The sequence below is a fragment of the Panonychus citri genome, unplaced genomic scaffold, assembly GCF_014898815.1.
Source record: "Panonychus citri isolate SS breed McGregor unplaced genomic scaffold, ASM1489881v1 Contig00134, whole genome shotgun sequence".
NCBI lineage: Eukaryota > Metazoa > Arthropoda > Arachnida > Trombidiformes > Tetranychidae > Panonychus > Panonychus citri.
In genome coordinates, this window is record NW_026515539.1 from 1168241 (window position 1) to 1184406 (window position 16166).

A 16166-nucleotide genomic window follows, 5' to 3' on the forward strand; every position below is an offset into this window, starting at 1 on the left:
AACAAAAAATAAAAAAATGATTCCAACTCATGAAATGCAAAAGTTAATTCCTCCTCCGATGCCGGGAATCGAACCCGGGCCTTCTGGGTGAAAGCCAGATATCCTAGCCACTAGACCACATCGGACTTCAGATGATTGGTAGGAATTAAAAATTGTATATAAACTTTACATCTTTAATTGTTTCATCAAACAAAAAGTTTCTCAATCTATTGACTAAATTTAGACAATTTAGATTGTCTTGTTTGATTACGATTTCTATTGATTGAGATTATTCTTCTTAACATTTTGAATTTGAATATGATTTTCGATTTAGTTATTGATTAGATTACTTTTGTTTTGTGGTTACAATTTTATTGTTTCTTTTAAACTTCCGTTTAAACCAATTTGATTGATTTGATGATCAGAAAATCAGTCAATTGAAACTTTTTGTTTTATAAATAAATTGAATAATCAACTTTACTTATTATTCAGGAAGATTTATATCTAAGGTAATATTTGTAGTTTTATCGATTTCTACAATTTGTTGAGATAATATTTTGATTGTTATTCGTTGTTCGGTTCAATATAAGATGAAACTTCTGAAATCAAACTGTCCCATGTCCAAGGTACATCGTCTTCTTTGACCAATGGTTGAGCAATTAATCGAGATGATAAAATTGTCGAATCGGTTGAACAGAGATTAGAAAAGGCTTGATGGTTAATTATATCAGTTTCAAGTTCTTGTAAACTGATTAGTTTATTAACGAGAAAATTATTTGGAACATCAGTTGATCCTTTACCGTTTGGATCATCTAGTTCATCGATATCGGGAATAAATGGAATCGTTTCGTTTTCTTCCGATTCTATTAATTGTCGAGGTCGATTTACCGCAGTTTTCATTGAGAAAAGCCGGGAAGATGATGATGATGATGTTCGAACTTCTTGAACAGTTTGGTCATCTTCGAAAAGTGACCCACGTCGCTTTCGACCTTCAAATTTATTCTAAAATATAGAAGAAAAATTAACGATATTTAATTAGATTTTTCTCTCATCTAATATACTCACTGATTCATTTGAAGATGAAGTAAATAGGTGATTCGATTGATTTTCGTAATCATTAGTTAATTCAGTTGAAGATTCAACATTTCTTTGGCCTTGTCGAGTCTCACTTCGTGATTTAGGAGATAAACTTAATGATTCGAGATTCAGATTAATCAGTTGATCATCATCAGTTCCAATCAATGAAATATTATTATCATGATTATTTATTGATTGAATATTGTTAATCAGTGAAGATGATGTTCTTTGATTAATTGTTGGTCCATTGGATGAAAACATGGTAAACTGAAATGAATATTGAAACAATTAGATTAAAACTGATTAACTGAAAATAATTTTGTGATTACAAAAAAGATTCATTAGTTTCCTTGGTTACAATTACTGTTATTATTTTGATTGAGACGAATCATCTGATTAAAAAGTTTCAAGGATTAAAAATTTATCACTTTGATCAAAAAGGTGAACAAACAATTAATGTTCATCTAAACCAATTAACTCTAAATTAACCAATTAAGTATTGTCAATCAGTAACCTTATTAAAATAGTTTTAAACAATTAACAACCAATTGCCCGTTTGCAGTCATAAATATCACAATCATGATTAAATCACACTGATTGTACAGGGAATTCACTAAGTTTCAATCAATCAAGTTTTTCTTGAATTTTCCTTTCGTCTTTGGACATTTAGACCTGAAATTCAAGTTATCATACTTTGGACAATACTTGATTGTCATATTGAAATATCACTTGACAAGGTCGTTCATGGGATTTCAAGGTCATTTGACCGTCGAAATTTTGTCTTTTTGTTGTTTGACTAATTGATTTTCTACACAGGATAAGTTATCATTGATAACTATTGAAATCTTTTTCAATTTCTATTGAAATGATTATAAGGTTAATGGAGTAACGATACTTTGAAAATACTGATGAGATTATTTAGCCTCTCGTCGAGAATTCATCATTAATTGTCTCTATTATTGTTCTGCAGATGAACAATTAATAAGTTAATTTGCTTCATTTTGCCACACACTAGTTGAGTCATTTTCATGATGAAGATCGGGAATATGTTGAGAAAGACTTTCACTACCAACCAATAAGAGAAAGTGACAATCAACTAAATTGTAATCAAATCAGTAACACTTGAAACCATCAGTTTAACATAAAATACTTAAATCAATCCGTCCAAACAATTAGTATAACTAGTGAACTATTTGGATGAAGGAAATGGTAAACAATTAAGAAGAGAGAGAGAGATAATTGTATTCGTTTAAATAAATTAGTTACCCTCAAGTAATTAGAATTAATTCTGTTTTATCAGCTTTTATCTTCTCTTTTATCTCAATCAGATTTAAATTGTTCAAACTCTAGTCGATTATAATGAGTGAAAGTTTGAATGAGAAAACTTTCAACCATCAATCGCGAATCATTTTCAAATTTGTTGAAATGAAAATCACTTCGATATTCAATTGTTTCCATTTATTTAACTATTCTAATCATCACCATTGTCTTTCTAATCTTAAATTCAGACCCTCAATTAATTGTTTCTATTTAATATGCAATTTTCCACTTCAATTGTTCATCTATTTACATTAATTTTCATCATTATCGATTTGGTGATAAGTCAAAAGACTAAACCGATTGAGTTTTACTTTAATCGCGATGGAAGGGTCAATATGGTCCAAAAGGATTGGATGTCCAGTTTAAATGATTCCATTTACTTGAATCATCTCTCCGTTCCTGGAACCCACGACACTATGGCTTTTTATGGTGGTCCATTTGTTCAAACTCAAGTATTGTCACTCGATATTCAATTGAGAGTTGGTATTCGTGCTTTTGACATTCGCTGTCGCCATGTTAACGATATTTTTGAGATTTACCATGGACCAATTTACCAAAGATCAGATATGGACAAAGTGCTTCAATCAATGGTCAGTTTTTTGGGCGATTTTCCCTCGGAAGTTTTATTGGTTCGAATCAAAGAGGAATATGTCCCAAGTGATAATTCCCGATCATTTTCAGATACCGTTGATTATTATCTTAATAAACCAACATTTCGAAGTTACATTTGGACAGGTAATTCGACTGCCCCTCTTGGTCATGTTCGAGGTAAAATTGTTATCCTACGAAATTATCCTTCCAAACAATTACATGGTGTTCCATGGGATAGAACATTGATCCAAGATGATTATATTGTGCCAACAGTTTTCTCCATTGGGAGCAAGTGGATTAAAGTTCAAGAACACTTGGAACGGGCTCGTTTAATGGCCTATCAATCGGACGCTTTTGTGATTAACTTTCTCTCGGGAACATCGCCTGGAGCTTATCCTTGCACAATTGCCAAACGAATCAATCGTTACATCATGGATTGGCTTCTAAAGTATCAGGTTGAATACATTGGTATTATTTACATGGATTTTCCTGGCGAAGGATTAATCAGCAGTATAATCCGTCTCAATTCAGGAATTCATATTACCAATGGACTTGGAGATAATCAATTAGATTTCACTTGTAATGAGGATCAAGAGAAACATCAACTTAATCCAAGTCAATCTTACCAATATTCAAACAAATTAAATGGTAAAAATTTTTGCAACTTTTCGGTTGGACCACAAGAAGTATTTGTGACATTACAATCAGGGAATGAGGATTTATTAATCGATGAAATTAGTTTCTATCGATCAAGAAATGAATCAACTGATAAACAAGAAATCGGTCAATGGAAGAATCAAATTTTCATGACAATTAAAAAATGATTTTGAATCATAATTCGATTGTTTTCATTTCCAATTATTAGGGTGCCCACTTGAAGATTCCCCCCGAAAAAATGGGTTGACCTGGAGAATTTTCGATCGCAGAATTTCAGTTTTATCATTGAACTTTATGGTGATTCAGTAATTTTTCATGATTTTTTGTCAAATCGAGACTTTAACTTTTTTTTGGTTTTAATCGCGTCAATTTTTTTGTGGACTTTTTTGATCGGACTTTTTCCGGATTTATATCGACTAACACCCCACGAGTCCAATTCTGCGATCGAAAATTCTCCAGGTCAACCCATTTTTTCGGGGGGAATCTTCAAGTGGGCACCCTAATACTATTAATAGTTTTAGTAAACATGAACTTTGGTCAATTTTCGCATATAATTCAGATATTTGACCAATTGTCTTGAAAACTTGACCAAATAAAATGAAACGTGTAATATATGAAACTCAATGAAAACTAATTGTGATTCGGGTTGACCAAATCTAATAGGAACTCGACTAAACTTCTTGATAACACGACGAAAGGTACTGAGAAATGCTGTAACTGTAAATCAAATGATTAATTAGTACAGTGAATAAATAGATAAAGTATCTCACGGAGAATCAAATTAAGATGATCGATTGGTGTACCAAGCAAAGAGTAAAAGCTCTCTACTCTTTGGTGCCGAGATAATCACCAACTTGACAATCACAGTTAATTTATGAACATTTCTTTGGAGAATATATCATCTGAATAGATTGGTTTCTTTTTTGGATCACAATTAGCAATCGATAGTAAATTCGTATATTCATCATCATCGTTGATTCGAGTGAAAAAATGTACACTTAAATCATTAAAAGCTTCGTAAATATCTCGAGGTGGGTCCAATTTAAATTCATCGATTAATTTACTTTCAGTGATGCCAATTAAATAAGAGTATTCGGCTTGTTGGTCGCTAGAGATGAAAGAGTTGACCAGAGAATTGAAACTCGTTCCTAATAAGACAATTTGATTCAAATTGTTTGGTAACCAATTAGCCCAAAGTAAATTGTTGTACATTGGAAGTGGACAATGGGGCATAAAGAAAAGGGTTCTTGTGGTAACTGATTTAGCTCCTTTTTCATTGACATCAATCAAATTGAATCCATTTTCGATTAGAAATTTTTTCTCGTATTCGGTGAAAACGGGATCGTAAATGAGCCAAAGATCACAGGTTAGAATACAATCAGTCTTGAGAATTAAAAGCAAAGCAAGTTGATAGAGTGAATCTTTTTTTGATGAGAAATGACCAATTCCATAAGATACTATTTCACTGAACTGGTTTAAAAAGCAATTAGCAGCCAAACAATTGATTGTGTCAGTTTCTCCATCAGGTAAATTAAACTTTTGTTTGTTTCTTGATAAACATTGAGCCGTTTAATCAGTAAATCGACTCTAGTCCTGAGCTTAATTTTCCAGTAAATTGTTGGTAATCATTAGGAATTGTCTCATTATCCATGTCAATTGGTAAATAATTTAGAGATGATGATTGATTGGAACACTTTCTCCATTTACTTTTCCTTTGCCAAGTAACAAGTTTATATGAACCAAAGAAGGAAATGAACGTAATGTATGAATGGTCCCTATTTTCATATTTTTTCGCGCCTTTTTGGTTCTCCTTGTCAAGTGACCGCTTTTTAGATTGAATTGTTTTTGTTTTGTTTTGTTCAACAATGAAATTGATCAATTAATTGGCTTTTTAGTTACAATATTATAATGACCACAGGGGCTACTTTACTCGGCTGTGATTTCGTCGATTCAGCTTTAAATTCACTTGGTGAATTATGGAAACAACATGTTGCTACTCTTGAAAATACAATTGAAAAATTTACCCGTGAATTGAGGTGAGTCTCATTCTTTTACTTTTCTTCTGTTTCTTTAACTGTCTGTTTTTCTTATTCTGTTATACTAAGTTTATCCACTTCAAAACAAGGAAGTGAGCCGAGAGTGACCAGAGCTCGAGCCAAGAAAGACGAGGAAATTTCTCCAGTTGAAAGTAACAATGAAAACCAACCACCAACCAAATCTTCTGAAATTAAACAAGAAAGTGAGTGGACAACAGATGATTCATTTGAAAGTATTGATTCAATTGGAGATGAAACTTATCAAAGAATGATATTAAAAAAGTCTCCCAATTCAAGTCACAAGGTCAAAACAGTGAAAAAACGAAAACAAACTGAATATTTTACACCATCAATACCTCACAAATCATCAAGAATAACTCGAGCAACAGCCAACAAGATTACACCGGAAATCGGAAAAACAAAGATTAGTCTTTTAACTAAAGCTTCATCTTCTGTTACCAAATCTTCAAATGGTACAACAACAAGTGGAAGTAGTATCGCCAGTTCACAGGCTACAATTGCTTCAGTGGGTCGATCAGATTCAGTTAAAGGGAAAAAACCAATTCCTAAAACTTGTACTACCCCAGATACAAAAACATTAACCGCTTCTGCCGCTAAGAGAAGATTAGAGGAAGAAGAGAAGAGAAAAGCTAATTTAGCCCAAATGAAAGAGAAAGAGGAGAAAGTGATTCAAAATAAGCAAGAAAATCTCAAGATTAAAGCCCAGATGACGAAATTAAAGAACGAAGAGAAAAGAAGAAGAATTGAACAAATGAAGAGAAAAGAGGAAGAAGAGTTGAGAGAAAAACGTCTAAAGGAACAATCTAAATTGGAAGAGATTGAAAAACGTAGAAAAGAAAAAGAAGAAGCTCGAAGACGAGAACTCCAAAGGAACCAAGAAGCAGCTAAAAAGAAACAAATAGAATTTGATTTGAGAAAACAACAAGAAGAGGAAGAGCGAAAAGCTCGTCTTTTGAAGCAAGAGGAGCAAAATAAACAAAAAAAGATTGAAAATGAACGTATTCGAATAGAACAAGATAAAATTCTTAAGATGATCGCTCAACATAATAGTAATTTCCAGAAAGGCCAAAACACTTCAGCAACACAGCAAAAAGTTGATCATCCTGGTACATTCAAACAACCTTTGCCACCAACACCAAGTGAAGTTCAACCTGCGTTACCATTGAATAGAACATTTTCCGTTGACAAAGAAGGAGAATCAGTAATGAACGAAAAAGAGTTAGTGAAAAAAGAAGGAGAATCAGCGAAGAGCGAAAAAGAATCGGCGACAAAAGAAGCGAAACCAATAAAAGTTGAAAGGTAAATTTAATTGTAGTTAACGAATCATCAACAAGCGAAACAAAAAATTAATTTGATTTACCTGTTTAATTGTTTCATTGATCTAATTTTGTTTTTACCTTTGCATTTTAGTTACCAAATTACACCTCCACCTAAACCGAAACCTAAACAAATGCCAGTAAATTACGATATCAGTGATATAAAGTCTGATGATGATACTGATGATGAAGAACGACCAAGAAAATTGATACCCTCTTGGGCTAAAGGTGATGCGTTAATAGCGGCTTTGGATAAACAATTTGCGAAATCACGTCGAGCTCGTGAAAGACAAATACGTGAGATTTTCCCCTGTTATGATTACACGATTGACTTGATCGAGATATTCAACACTAATCGCGTTGTCCATCCCAAATACGATAAGCGAACCAGTTCAGCTGTATGGAGCTCTCCACCCTGTAACTCAACAATCAACTATAGCATGATAACAGATGATATCTAAAATATTAATTTTTTATTCATAAGAAAAGTTATCCACTATCATCGTACATGAATATTGATTAAATTGTGTTTGAGTATTTGTTTCCTTTTCACCAAATGTCAATGTGAAAATGGCCACTTTCCAATCCCGTCGGTCAACTGTAAATGATGTTTCATATTTATTACCATTAATGAAGCCTATTGACTTTTTGGGACATTTTCGACACTCGATTGAAAAGAGAGAGAGAGAGATAGAGAGAGTTTTATCGTAATCATCAAATTCACCAAAGGCATCGTCAACTTTTGTCCTTAATCAATTTTTATTTTTTGGGCAAATGTTATTTTAATGATTTGATTTCTTACTTCATTTCAATTACACTTTATTTTGTTGATATTTATCATTCTATCCCGTTCATTTATCCTTTGCAACTCGCTGAAGAAAATGTTGCCAGACAATTAAACAAATTTAGAATTACAATAAACGAAATGGGTTACAAAAGTTTTATTGTTTGATTTGTTGATTAACTAAATTGATTGTGTCAGTTTCTCCATCAGGTAAGTTAAACTTTTGTTTGTTTCTTGATAAACATTGAGCCACTTGATCAGTAAATCGACTTTTATTCAGGAAGTGAATACAATTCTCTAGTCTTGACTTTAATTTTCCAGTAAATTGTTGATAATCATTAGGAATTGTCTCATTATCCATGTCAATTGGTAAATAATTTAGAGATGATGATTGATTGGAACACTTTCTCCATCTACTTTTCCTTTGCCGATTAACAAGAGTAAATCCATCAGAAGAAATAGAAGCTAAAAAAGAAATTGAAAAAAATAGAAGAAATAACAACACGATCTGAAGTGTAGAATAAGTTAATCATTATAATTACCCATTTAATTGTTAAGAAAATAACACTTTCTTAATCATTTATCATATCATTCATATTTGATTAGTTCAATTGTTAAATCTGAGAAAGAAATATAATCAAATCGTTTTCTTTTCCGATTCAATCGATGTTGATTCTTTCTCGTCTTGGGGAATTCGTCACTTATTTTACAAATTAATCTTTTGCTTGGAACCAGAAGAAACCATTCAGTTAATTATTAAAAGATTCCAGGTTGATAATCAGATAATTCTGAAAGATAATCAATAGAAACTAATTCATCAAATCAAAACTATTGTACCTCTCATGAAGAAAAGCGATAGAAATTGCACTTCGAAAGTGCTTAAAAAATGCTGCTAGTTAAACACCTTCACTTAAACTATTAACAGGAAGACTTGTAGGTTCTAATATTCAGTGTGAACAAGATGCGAAAATCATTGTAAGTGTATTAGCATAAGTGATACTACTAGTACAATCAACTGACAGTTGTAATTAATGAGACCAATTAACTAATCATATGGTTTCTCAATGACAATCACAGTTAATTTACGACCATTTCTTTGGAAAATACATCATCTGAATAGATTGGTTTCTTTTTTGGATCACAATTAGCAATCGATAGTAAATTCGTATGTTCATCAACATCGTTGATTTGAGTGAAAAAATGGACACTTAAATCATTAAAAGCTTCGTAAATATCTCGAGGTGGATCCAATTTAAATTCATCGATTAATTTACTTTCAGTGATGCCAATTAAATAAGAGTATTCGGCTTGTTGGTCGTTAGAGATGAAAGAGTTGACCAGAGAATTGAAACTTGTTCCTAATAAGACAATTTGATTCAAATTGTTTGGTAACCAATTAGCCCAAAGTAAATTGTTGTACATTGGAAGTGGACAATGGGGCATAAAGAAAAGGGTTCTTGTGGTAACTGATTTAGCTCCTTTCTCATTGTCATCAATCAAATTGAATCCATTTTCGATTAGAAATTTTTTTTCTCGTATTCGGTGAAAACGGGATCGTAAATGAGCCAAAGATCACAGGTTAGAATATGAATCGTATTATACGATCAGTCTCCATCTGGTGGTTCGAATTTAAATTCTTTTTGGTTTTACTCTTTCCCTGAAGAGGCGCCAGAGAAGAGGAAAAGTAACTCATGTGGTCTTGTTTTGATTTAATTTGTTTCCATTTTAATTGTTAATTGTTTTGCTTGTTTTGACTGTTTTTCCTTTAGTTTAGCACAATGATTGACTATTATAAGGTTCTCGGTGTCAAGAAAGATTCATCGAAATCTAAAATTAAAAAAGCGTAAGTTTGTAATTGTTACTTGTTTTGTTTGTTTTTAAAGCGTTGGAATTGTGAGATTTGCTTTAATTTGGTTGATAACAATTCATTCGTGCTTTTAGATTTAGACAATTTGGTTTTAAATGGCATCCGGACATGAGGACGGATAATAAGGACGAAGCTAAAAGAAGGTTTCAAAAAATTTGTGAAGCATATGAAGTCTTGACCAATGGTAATTATAATCATTTTTTTCTCACCATTTCAATTCTATTACTTATCCTCCTGTTTTCTTTTAATACTCTTCATCATCTCAGTGAACTTTTTCTCCTTTCTGTCTCTATCTTTTTGTCTTCTCATCACTTATCTTCTCTGTTTATGTTTCTTTTCTCTTATAAAATTTTTAGATAGATACAAGAAAGTTTATGATTCTTATTATGAGGATCGATCCGTTGAAGGCAAGAAAAAATTCAGCACTATTAATCTAAACAGTCAATTCAATTTTCGTATTCCGGAGGAATTGTTCAGAGAAACTTTTGGAGGAAATAAAAGAAACGTTGAAAGAGATGGTTTTCACAATGGATCAAATGAAAAATCTAATGAAAATTATGATAAATCTCACGATAGACTTAACGAAAACTATTCCAACGAGCCTGATAAACAATCCGATGAACCGTCTATTGATCAGTCCAATCAAAAGGCCAATGAAACCGTCGATGAAAATGTCAATTCGAAAGATCCGAATAACCTCTTAACTCGTGCGATTGGCATGGATTGTGAGATGGTTGGTGTTGGTGAGCAAGGAAAACAATCAGTTTTAGCTCGAGTCTCACTTGTTAATCAATTTGGTAACTGTATTTACGATAAATATGTTAAGCCACTTGAACCAGTTACCGATTACCGAACATCAGTCAGTGGTATTAGACCAGAGGACATTGCCAATGGAGAAGATTTCAAGACAGTTCAAAAAGAAGTTTACGATATAGTTAGTCCTAAAAATCGAATTCTTGTTGGTCATGCTTTACGAAACGATCTTCGGGTTCTTATCTTAGACCATATTATTCCTAAAAGCCGAATCAGAGATACAGCAATTTATTTTAAGAAAATGTTGAAAGGTAAAACACCTTCACTTAAACGATTAACAAGTCAACTTTTAGGTGCTAATATTCAGTGTGGTGAACACGATTCTGTTCAAGATGCGAAAGCGGCAATGATGTTATACACAATGTACAAGAAGAAATGGGAAAACGGAATCAAAGGAAAACATAAATTAACAAGAAAAAATGGAAAGTCGATAGAAAACGAAAATTAAACATCGATAAGTTATTGCTAATAATATTTTGCAATTTCTCTTTCTTTCATACGACTGACAACTCTTCTTCACTCTTTGATTTCCTCTTGTAAACAACTCTATTGTTTTGCTCTCTCTTTTTCTTTCTCTTCCTTTGTTAATGTTTGTGAATTTGGTCTCCAATTACCACGTTTAGGTCAATTGTTTCATCTTTTTCTTAATTAACTGTTTTCATTCTTGATTTCTGTGTAGTTAATAATTTAATTATCTATTACCACCATGTCGGAGGTTTACTTCTCTTTAATTACCCAAGATGATGTGTCCAGTTCTGCCTGTCACACTCACATTGGAGCTAAAATGCTGATTTTCAAATGGAACAATATGTTTATAAACGACGAAATGATGGTGTTTTCAATTAACCTTCGACATACTTGGGAGAAATTGCAATGCTTGAGCTTTTATTGATTGAAAATCCAGCCGATGTTTGTGTTATCTCTTCGAGTACACAAGCTCAACGAGCTATTCTTAAATATACTCACTACACTGGAGCCACTCCAATTGCCGGTAGATTCACTCTGGTACATTTACAATCAAATTCAAGCTGCTTTTCAGAACCAAGACTTCTTATTGTTACTGATCCACGATTAGACCATCAACCTCTAACTGAGGCTTCATGTCAATATCCCGTAATTGCTTTCTATGATTCTCCACTTAGATTTGTGACATTGGTATTCCATGTAATAAAGCTCCTCTTTCGATTGGTTTAATGTGGTGGATGCTCAAGATTCTTAGATTGCGAGGAAAACTTTCTCGAGAAATTCCTTGGGAAACAACTGTTAAAAGTGATTTGTTCTTCTACGAGATCCTGATCAAGAAGAAAGGAGGAAGCTGCCGTTGCAGAAGCCGCTAAACCAACTGCTCGAGCTGAAGTTGATGGTGAAACTTGTAATCGGTTAACTCGTGCGATTGGCATGGATTGTGAGATGGTTGGTGTTGGTGAGCAAGGAAAACAATCAGTTTTAGCTCGAGTCTCACTTGTTAATCAATTTGGTAACTGTATTTACGATAAATATGTTAAGCCACTTGAACCAGTTACCGATTATCGAACATCAGTCAGTGGTATTAGACCGGAGGACATTGCCAATGGAGAAGATTTCAAGACAGTTCAAAAAGAAGTTTACGATATAGTTAGTCCTAAAAATCGAATTCTTGTTGGTCATGCTTTACGAAACGATCTTCGGGTTCTTATCTTAGACCATATTATTCCTAAAAGCCGAATCAGAGATACAGCAATTTATTTTAAGAAAATGTTGAAAGGTAAAACACCTTCACTTAAACGATTAACAAGTCAACTTTTAGGTGCTAATATTCAGTGTGGTGAACACGATTCTGTTCAAGATGCGAAAGCAGCAATGATGTTATACACAATGTACAAGAAGAAATGGGAAAACGGAATCAAGGAAAACATAATTAACAAGAAAATGAAGTGTTAGAAAACGAAAATTAAACATTGAAAGTTATTACTTCAATAATATTTTACAATTTCCTTTCTTTCATACGACTGTTGCTTTCTTCTTCCTCTTTGATTTCCTCTTGTAAACAACTCTTGTTTTCTCTTTCTTTCTCTTCCTTTGAAATGTTTGTAATTTGGCTCCAATTACCACGTTTGGAATCGAATTGTTTCATCTTTTTCTTAATTAACTGTTTTCATTCTTGATTTCTATTGAATTTAATAATTTAATTATCTATTACCATGTTTTGGTTTAGCTTCTCTTTCATTTTGGATGATGTGTCCAAGTTTCTTTTCTGTCACACTCACATTGAGACTAAAATATGGTTTCAAATGGAACAATATGTTTATAAACGAACGAAATGATGGTGTTTCTTAATTAACCTTGACATACTTGGGAGAATTGCTAATTTGCTCGAGCTATTATTTACCATTGATCAGCCAATGTTTGTTTTATCTGGGGTACAAGCTCAACATTATTCTTAAGTATACTCACTACATGGACACTCCAATTGCCAGTGATTCACTCCTGGTACATTTACCAATCAAATTAAGCTGCTGAGACTGACTTCTTGTTGTTACTGATCACATTAGTATAACTCTAACTGAGGCTTCATGTCAATATCCCGTAATTGCTTTCTGTAACTGATTCTCATGGAATTTGTAGACATTGTTATTCCATGTAATAACAGCTCCTCTTGATTGGTTTAATGTGGTGGATGCTCGTAAAGAGAAGTTCTTAGATTGGGAAAACTTTCTCGAGAAATTCCTTGAAACAACTGTTAAAATGAATTTGTTCTTCTACAGGATCCTGATCGAAGAAAGGATGAGCTGCCGTTGCAGTCCGCTGAAACTGCTCAGGCTGAGTTGATGGTGAAACTTGTAATAGTTAACTCGTGGTTGGCATGGATTGTGAGATGGTTGGTGTTGGTGAGCAAGGAAAACAATCAGTTTTAGCTCGAGTCTCACTTGTTAATCAATTTGGTAACTGTATTTACGATAAATATGTTAAGCCACTTGAACCAGTTACCGATTACCGAACATCAGTCAGTGGTATTAGACCAGAGGACATTGCCAATGGAGAAGATTTCAAGACAGTTCAAAAAGAAGTTTACGATATAGTTAGTCCTAAAAATCGAATTCTTGTTGGTCATGCTTTACGAAACGATCTTCGGGTTCTTATCTTAGACCATATTATTCCTAAAAGCCGAATCAGAGATACAGCAATTTATTTTAAGAAAATGTTGAAAGGTAAAACACCTTCACTTAAACGATTAACAAGTCAACTTTTAGGTGCTAATATTCAGTGTGGTGAACACGATTCTGTTCAAGATGCGAAAGCAGCAATGATGTTATACACAATGTACAAGAAGAAATGGAGTCAAAGAAAACGAAAATTAAACAATCAGTTATTAAATAAATGACGATTGTGTCAATAAACAATAACAATTGATTGTGTCAGTTCAGGCTGTTTACTCTTTTTTCATTTAACCTGGAAGTGAATACAATTCTCTAGTCTTCATTTTAATTTTCCAGTGAATTGTTGGTAATGATTTGGCATTTTTTCACTATCCATGTCAATAGATGACCATTTCTTTTGAGAATATATCATCTGAATAGATTGGTTTCTTTTTTGGATCACAATTAGCAATCGATAGTAAATTCGTATGTTCATCAACATCGTTGATTTGAGTGAAAAAATGGACACTTAAATCATTAAAAGCTTCGTAAATATCTCGAGGTGGATCCAATTTAAATTCATCGATTAATTTACTTTCAGTGATGCCAATTAAATAAGAGTATTCGGCTTGTTGGTCGTTAGAGATGAAAGAGTTGACCAGAGAATTGAAACTTGTTCCTAATAAGACAATTTGATTCAAATTGTTTGGTAACCAATTAGCCCAAAGTAAATTGTTGCACATTGGAAGTGGACAATGGGGCATAAAGAAAAGGGTTCTTGTGGTAACTGATTTAGAGATGATTGTAATGTATGAATGGTCCCTATTTTCGCGCTTTTTCGATAACCGCTTAGTTTCTTTGTTTTGTTTAAGGTAACCTGTAAGTCTTTATTCAAACAAGTGGTTTTTAATTAAGTGGACATTTTATAATGAAAACTTGGGCTTCTTTACTCGGCTGTGATTTCGTCGATTCAGCTTTGAATTCAATTGATGAATTTTGGAAACAACATGTTGCTACGCTTAAAAATTCAATTGAAAGTGAATGGATTTTGAAAAAACGTAAACAAAGTTTCTCACCACCTCAAAAATCAAAGGTGATCAAATCTACCCCAAAATTAACCGCTTCTGCCGCTAAGAGAAGATTAGAGGAAGAAGAGAAGAGAAAAGCTAATTTAGCCCAAATGAAAGAGAAAGAGGAGAAAGTTATTCAAAACAAGCAAGAAAATCTCAAGATTAAAGCCCAGATGACCAAATTGAGAAACGAAGAGAAAAGAAAAAGGATTGAACAAATTAAGAAAAAGGAGGAAGAAGAGTTGAGAGAAAAACGTGCAAAGGAACAATCTAAACTGGAAGAGATTGAAAAGCGGATTAAAGAAAAAGAAGAGACTCGGAAACGTGACCTTCAAAAAACTCATGAAGCAGCTAAAAAGAAGCAACAAGTGTTCGATCTAAGAAAACAACAAGAAGAAGAAGAGCGAAAGGCTCGTCTTGTAAAGCAAGAGGAGCAAATTAAACAGAAAAAGGAAGAAAGTGAACGTATTCGAATACAGCAAGATAAAATTCTCAAGATGATCGCTCAACATAATAATAACCTTCAAAAAGGCCATTTAGTAAAACAACCTGTGCCACTAACACCTTGTGGAAACCAATGTGTAACACAATTGCCCTTAAATGGAACGTTTTCTTTAAAAAAAGAAGCCGTGGAAAAACGGAAACCAATGGAACTTGAAAGGTAAATATAATTGTATTTGACAAATCAACAAGTGTATAACAATCTTTTATCTTTATCTTACAGTTACCAAATTTCACCTCCTAAACCGAAGCCTAAATCAATTCCAGTTAATTATGATATAAGTGATATAAAGTCTGATGATGATACTGATGACGAGGAACGACCAAGAAAATTGATACCCTCTTGGGCTAAAGGTGATGCGTTAATAGTGGCCTTAGATGCACAATTTGCAAAACCACGTCGAGCTCGGGAAAGACAAATACACGAGATTTTCCCCTGTTATGATTACACAATTGACTTGGTCGAGATATTCAAAACTAATCGTGTAGTTCATCCCAAATACGACAAGCGAACCAGTTCAGTTGTATGGAGCTCACCACCTTGTAACTCAACAATCAACCGCAGCATATTAACAGGCTGTTTGTAATCCATGTGTCCATCATGAAAATTTATTAAATAATACAATCAAAACTAAAGATAACGAATCAAAATACTAAATTTTTCAACAATAAATCACTTGATTCAAAATTATCGGTTTATCTGGAATTTTATTTATATAAGCAACACCGATAGTAGGAACATCAGAACCAATAACTTTTATCGAAATCAAACCCGAAGTATTATCATTGACGGAGTACAAAGTATCTTCAACAGTGAACCCAAATTACCCGGTGAACCTTTAATGTCAAGAGTCCAATTAGCGTTACGTGAGTTTTTCTCTTGCCTGTAAATCTCAATTCGATAATGAATTCGAATTAAAAGAAATTCTTTTAATATCATTTCCAACTTATCAATACTCAGGGCAAGTGATGGGATATTATCAATATACTTGATAACTGTTTGAGTTTTCAAGATTTC

General features: G+C 33.1%; 6 protein-coding genes, 1 non-coding gene and 1 pseudogene across 7 annotated transcripts; 5 read left to right on the plus strand and 3 right to left on the minus strand.

Moving 5' to 3' along the window:
- Positions 1 to 53: 53 nt before the first annotated feature.
- On the minus strand, positions 54 to 125 carry Trnae-uuc (transfer RNA glutamic acid (anticodon UUC)). The gene has a single exon. It is a non-coding gene; the product is annotated as a tRNA-Glu (tRNA).
- A 223-nt stretch (positions 126 to 348) lies between these two features.
- LOC128391052 (intraflagellar transport protein 43 homolog) lies at positions 349 to 1493 on the minus strand. Its single transcript, XM_053350883.1, has 2 exons — positions 1045 to 1493; positions 349 to 981 (listed from the first exon to the last, which is right to left on the minus strand). The coding sequence occupies exons 1-2, from the start codon at positions 1315 to 1317 to the stop codon at positions 544 to 546; spliced, it is 711 nt and encodes a 236-aa protein (XP_053206858.1). The 5' UTR covers positions 1318 to 1493; the 3' UTR covers positions 349 to 543.
- A 2949-nt stretch (positions 1494 to 4442) lies between these two features.
- Positions 4443 to 5409, minus strand: LOC128391175 (SRR1-like protein). The gene is made up of 2 exons (XM_053351024.1): positions 5332 to 5409; positions 4443 to 5007 (listed from the first exon to the last, which is right to left on the minus strand). Exons 1-2 carry the CDS (start codon positions 5407 to 5409, stop codon positions 4492 to 4494), a joined length of 594 nt encoding a protein of 197 aa, XP_053206999.1. The 3' UTR covers positions 4443 to 4491.
- Positions 5410 to 5430: 21 nt separating this feature from the next.
- LOC128391407 (inner centromere protein-like) lies at positions 5431 to 7935 on the plus strand. Its single transcript, XM_053351293.1, has 3 exons — positions 5431 to 5660; positions 5730 to 6980; positions 7092 to 7935. Exons 1-3 carry the CDS (start codon positions 5533 to 5535, stop codon positions 7456 to 7458), a joined length of 1746 nt encoding a protein of 581 aa, XP_053207268.1. The 5' UTR covers positions 5431 to 5532; the 3' UTR covers positions 7459 to 7935.
- Positions 7936 to 9447: 1512 nt separating this feature from the next.
- Positions 9448 to 10933, plus strand: LOC128391410 (uncharacterized). Its single transcript, XM_053351296.1, has 3 exons — positions 9448 to 9624; positions 9723 to 9832; positions 10005 to 10933. Exons 1-3 carry the CDS (start codon positions 9560 to 9562, stop codon positions 10907 to 10909), a joined length of 1080 nt encoding a protein of 359 aa, XP_053207271.1. The 5' UTR covers positions 9448 to 9559; the 3' UTR covers positions 10910 to 10933.
- Positions 10934 to 11167: 234 nt separating this feature from the next.
- Positions 11168 to 12381, plus strand: LOC128391176 (40S ribosomal protein SA-like; annotated as a pseudogene).
- A 919-nt stretch (positions 12382 to 13300) lies between these two features.
- Positions 13301 to 13822, plus strand: LOC128391178 (RNA exonuclease 4-like). Its single transcript, XM_053351026.1, has one exon. It carries the CDS (start codon positions 13304 to 13306, stop codon positions 13820 to 13822), a length of 519 nt encoding a protein of 172 aa, XP_053207001.1. The 5' UTR covers positions 13301 to 13303.
- Positions 13823 to 14428: 606 nt separating this feature from the next.
- On the plus strand, positions 14429 to 15839 carry LOC128391409 (inner centromere protein-like). Its single transcript, XM_053351295.1, has 2 exons — positions 14429 to 15308; positions 15372 to 15839. The coding sequence occupies exons 1-2, from the start codon at positions 14506 to 14508 to the stop codon at positions 15733 to 15735; spliced, it is 1167 nt and encodes a 388-aa protein (XP_053207270.1). The 5' UTR covers positions 14429 to 14505; the 3' UTR covers positions 15736 to 15839.
- Positions 15840 to 16166: the final 327 nt, after the last annotated feature.

Coding starts and splice junctions, on each gene's coding strand:
- LOC128391407 (XM_053351293.1), top strand. CDS start 5,533: ATGACCACAGGGGCTACTTTACTCGGCTGTGATTTCGTCGATTCAGCT. Junction 5,661..5,729: donor AAATTTACCCGTGAATTGAG/GTGAGTCTCATT, acceptor TGTTATACTAAG/TTTATCCACTTCAAAACAAG. Junction 6,981..7,091: donor AAACCAATAAAAGTTGAAAG/GTAAATTTAATT, acceptor TTTGCATTTTAG/TTACCAAATTACACCTCCAC.
- LOC128391175 (XM_053351024.1), bottom strand. CDS start 5,409: ATGAAAATAGGGACCATTCATACATTACGTTCATTTCCTTCTTTGGTT. Junction 5,008..5,331: donor TGTTACTTGGCAAAGGAAAA/GTAAATGGAGAA, acceptor TTAATTCTCAAG/ACTGATTGTATTCTAACCTG.
- LOC128391052 (XM_053350883.1), bottom strand. CDS start 1,317: ATGTTTTCATCCAATGGACCAACAATTAATCAAAGAACATCATCTTCA. Junction 982..1,044: donor CTTCATCTTCAAATGAATCA/GTGAGTATATTA, acceptor TCTATATTTTAG/AATAAATTTGAAGGTCGAAA.
- LOC128391409 (XM_053351295.1), top strand. CDS start 14,506: ATGAAAACTTGGGCTTCTTTACTCGGCTGTGATTTCGTCGATTCAGCT. Junction 15,309..15,371: donor AAACCAATGGAACTTGAAAG/GTAAATATAATT, acceptor TTTATCTTACAG/TTACCAAATTTCACCTCCTA.
- LOC128391178 (XM_053351026.1), top strand. CDS start 13,304: ATGGATTGTGAGATGGTTGGTGTTGGTGAGCAAGGAAAACAATCAGTT.
- LOC128391410 (XM_053351296.1), top strand. CDS start 9,560: ATGATTGACTATTATAAGGTTCTCGGTGTCAAGAAAGATTCATCGAAA. Junction 9,625..9,722: donor AAATCTAAAATTAAAAAAGC/GTAAGTTTGTAA, acceptor TCGTGCTTTTAG/ATTTAGACAATTTGGTTTTA. Junction 9,833..10,004: donor ATATGAAGTCTTGACCAATG/GTAATTATAATC, acceptor TAAAATTTTTAG/ATAGATACAAGAAAGTTTAT.